At 29.8% G+C, this 4,233-nt stretch overlaps 1 protein-coding gene across 2 annotated transcripts in view; it reads left to right on the top strand.

The window, feature by feature from the left end:
- The window catches only part of LOC106469611 (exopolyphosphatase PRUNE1-like), a 41,169-nt gene that overhangs the window by 16,395 nt on the left and 20,541 nt on the right, over positions 1-4,233 (top strand). For both annotated transcript variants that reach the window (XM_022398188.1, XM_013930113.2), the window contains exon 5: positions 3,185-3,294. In XM_022398188.1, coding sequence (XP_022253896.1) covers positions 3,185-3,294 — 110 coding nt within the window. The remainder of the gene's footprint in view (positions 1-3,184; positions 3,295-4,233) is intronic.

Below are 4,233 nucleotides of genomic sequence, written 5' to 3'. Positions count from 1 at the left end.
TTAGGCAGAGTATTCATAATGAATCTAAGTTTCAAATGGACAGCAACTGCCTGTTGTAGAAACCTACAAATGTAGAGGACAACATTTCGAAAGTCATCTGCCTTTTGTCTTCAGGTCAGTGTGTGTGTGTGGTGTAGTTTGGTATTTATAGTGTTCTAGTGGATTGTGTAGAACGTGTTATGATTGGTTGGTTAAAACACGTTTCTGATTGGAGGAGAGACTTCCTGTAGCCTCAACCAATGGTAGCCATGGTTTACTCACCTCTCATCCTGAATCTCTGTTTAGTGAATGTTTTATTGTGTTAATGTAAAACGATTCTTTAATTTTTCTTGTCTTCCAAAATTTGTCTGTGTCGATGATTCTAGCTTTTTCCCAGTTTATGTTGTGTCCAGTTGACATGTTGTGACTTTCGAAAAATGTTGTCCTCTACATTTGTAGGTCTCTACAACAGGCAGTTGCTGTCCATTTGAAACTTAGATTCAATATAGTAGTGATAATATAGATAAGTTGGAAACAAATCTCAGACTTGGGAATTTTCTAATAGTTCCTTTAGATGACCTAATCATCAGTGAAAATGTTTGTGTTAAATTATATTTGTTTGAAAACTATGAAAATTGTCTTCTATGACAAGACATTGGTTCCTTTTTGCTAATGTGGTAGGTAACAGCAAAATATTTCTATGACTAAAATCCATATATATTTAATATGACTGTTAAGTTTATTGTATTCAAACAACACATTAATAAAAGTTATTTTATATTTATTAGATATCAATCAATTTCTACCAAGAATATTGTTAGCAAAAATATTGCTAAGTTAGGTCATAGGTCATCATCTCACCAATAAATCTTTCTCTCTCAGCTTTTCCAGAGTTTTTTTATGGTTTATAGTCAATAAAAATCAATCAGGTTTATATTTATTCGACATATAAAATGGAACTTTCTGATCAATAATAAAATAAAATTTAAATTTTGAGACAAAAGAAAACCTTTCTAGTAATTTTTCAAAACAGTGTCAGACACAATTTTGGAAATTTCACAATATTATAAATTTTAGAAAAACTAAAAGAAATTATATTAATTTTTAAGCTAAAACTAGATAGAATTAATGAATTCTTTCTAAGTATTATGCATTTTAGTATTTCCACAATGAGAAGGAGAAAATCAGTGGGTTTCAGTGACACATAACCAGTCCAGAAAGGGTTAAAATGTGCTTGAGATGGCATTAAGTAAAACAGATTGTTACGTGTACAGTAACCAGAACTGCACTTGAATACCAGAGAATATAACAAAATTCATTGTAAGATGTATATCATTGAAAAGCTGTGGAGTATTTGTTTGAGCGACTAGCTTTAGGAAAAGTCTTCACCTGAATGATAAATTTAATGTTTAAGTTCATTCTTAATACATGAACTTCCATTGTGCTTGTGTACAGTAACCAGAACTGCACTTGAATACCAGAGAATATAACAAAATTCATTGTAAGATGTATATGTGTGTAGCATCATTGAAAAGCTGTGGAGTATTTGTTTGAGCGACTAGCTTTAGGAAAAGTCTTCACCTGGATGATAAATTTAATGTTTAAGTTCATTCTTAATGCATGAACTTCCATTGTGCTTGTGATGATCATTCTAGCAGTGTTATAACCTATGAAGGTAATTCGTACAAGAGGATCATTGATACATTGTAATTTTCTACTAACCTTCTTTTATATATATATATTTGTTTTTCAAATCCATACTATGTATTTTGTAGTTTATGTTTGATGTATCACAAACATGTATGCCATTTGTATTCATTATTCTGTTGTATGTTTTTCTATCAATTTTTATTGATCAATTTGCAAATTAGGATTTTGTAATTTTTCTGAATGTGTGTAGCAGTTTTTCGTGTAAGTGCCAAATATTTGTCCACAAGCAGTAGAATATATATCAAGCATGCAAACATGTCTATTCTTTAATATTTGAAATGTTACATATCACCTATTTGATTTCTGACTGACATAGATTGTTAATTAAATACCAGAATGACCTTTGTTGGAGCTTCTGAAGATATTGTATAAGTGTTAACTGTTTCTGACCATGTTAAGCTTCTATTGCGTATATACGTACACTCATGCACACTATATTACCAAGTATTCGAACAGTACACCTCTGATTATAATGTAATATTAATTCGAGGCACCAGTGCATGCTAATAACCCTAAGATATTAATAACTACTTGATAGTACTGCCTAAACTATCTGCTTTTGGTCCTGTCCAAATCTAAACACACACACACTGATTGGTTGAATTGAGAGAAAGAAGAAAAACAAAATGGTGTGAAATTAGAAACATGTGCAACTACAGCACTTCATTCCTGAAAAAAGATGAAGTGTTGAATCTGCCATTAAAATCCTAGAAACAAAGTTCGATTTAGGACTCAAAGAACATGAAAATAGTTCCAAAACTGTTCAAGATTCAAGTTCTATTTAGCACAGCCTTACGCATGAATAAAATGGAAGAAAATACTAGGTGTCACGATGAAATTTTTTAATTGCCATGGCAACCTGGTGCCCAGGATTTTTTTAGGCCTGCTTTAGTCTATCACTACTAAATTAGGAACAGATAGCTCTCGTGTAGTTTTGTGGAAAATTCATAACAAACCAAACTAAAATTAAGAAATTTTAGGATCAGTGCATGCATTGTGAGGATTATATACATTTGTAATACCAGCAAATTGTTTTGTAAAATTGGTTTTCAAAATATTTTTTGATATAATTTTCTGAGAAGTTAGTTTAATTGTTTTCAGGCTCACATTTCTTTGTAATATACTCTTTCTTTCTTTTTTTTTGTGGATTAACTGCTTTTGTACTTTTTTATTACTTATTATTTCCTTTTATATGATTCATCTAGTATTGTGTAGGGTGTATCAAAGTCATCTAGTTAGAAAGTGAACTGGTACTAGCTGGCTAGTAGTTGTTTCTTTAAAATGTTATTTCAAACTGTTTATTACAAATATATATATAAATTAAAAAGTAGCCATCCTGTTAATATTCCTTAATATTTACTAGTTAGCCAAGTGCAGTTCTTTACTTTTAGATTTAAACAGTGTGATTCATTATCATACAATTATATATTTATGGTTCTTATTTTTGTTGCTAATACATTTGAAAAATAAAAGGTTTTATTTTTGTCTCGTTTAGATGTGACACAACAATTGAAATGGTTGGATCATGCTGCACATTGGTGGCAGAAAAACTGTTTAATACAAATCCTGATATAATTGACAAGCAAGTTGCCATGCTTTTATATGGTAAGAGTGTAGTTAATTTGAATGAAAGCTGTTATTGTTAATAACATATGATCATAACTTAATTGACTGTATAGATCAGAACTAAAACATAACCTGTTAATTAATGAAGTCAATACCAGATAACACACTGACCAGAAGTACATAATGTCATGAATTATACCATAAAAAAACTAAAATTAGTGATGATTAGAATATGGCTAATCATCATTTGAGGAGCCCTACTGTTAATATTTTGATACATATAGGATATGCAAAACCTTGAAACAAAATAGTGTCCATATTCAAAATTTAGTTATATAATATAATATTTGTAATGGTTTTATTAGGATTGATAAGAATATTAAAAAAAGAAATGTACATAAATTATAAAGCTATGTATTTATGTTTAAAAACTATGACAATAAAAAGCTAACTTCATATTTCACTGAAATGTTCTTTTTATTTCAAAGTAATTTTAATACGAACAGCCAAGTATTTTTGCAGAACCGGTCTTTCTTAAGGAATTCCTTTATGCAGAAAATAGTACAGGACCCAATTTTCCTTTTCTATATATTTATATATTTGTTCTATACAAAACAGGTATTCTGTCTCTGTGACAAAAACATATTTTGTAGGAAAAGATGCTCTGTCAATATTAAAAGTAGATAAGTGTTTGGTTTTCAGCTTTGTTTTGTAGTAATTAACTTGCACAAATTGCGGTTTGAAAGCCACCTTGTCCAAACATACAGTGTGATAAATTATGTGTGGCTGTGTGTATGAAACAGCCTGAGGTCTGTTTTATGCATTTTTATAGATTCTAAGTGAAACAGTCCATTAAATGTTTTTTTGCTTCTGGTTTTTTTGATTGTTTATTATTTTCAAAGTTTTGCTTTTCATTTTTTCAAATATATTTTTTCTCTGTACTGCCTTTATTTTATAATGTGATGGTCAATCCCACTA

Source organism: Limulus polyphemus, unplaced genomic scaffold, assembly GCF_000517525.1.
Source record: "Limulus polyphemus unplaced genomic scaffold, Limulus_polyphemus-2.1.2 Scaffold3570, whole genome shotgun sequence".
Taxonomy (NCBI): Eukaryota; Metazoa; Arthropoda; class Merostomata; order Xiphosura; family Limulidae; genus Limulus; species Limulus polyphemus.
This window is presented reverse-complemented; position numbering and strand designations above follow the sequence as displayed.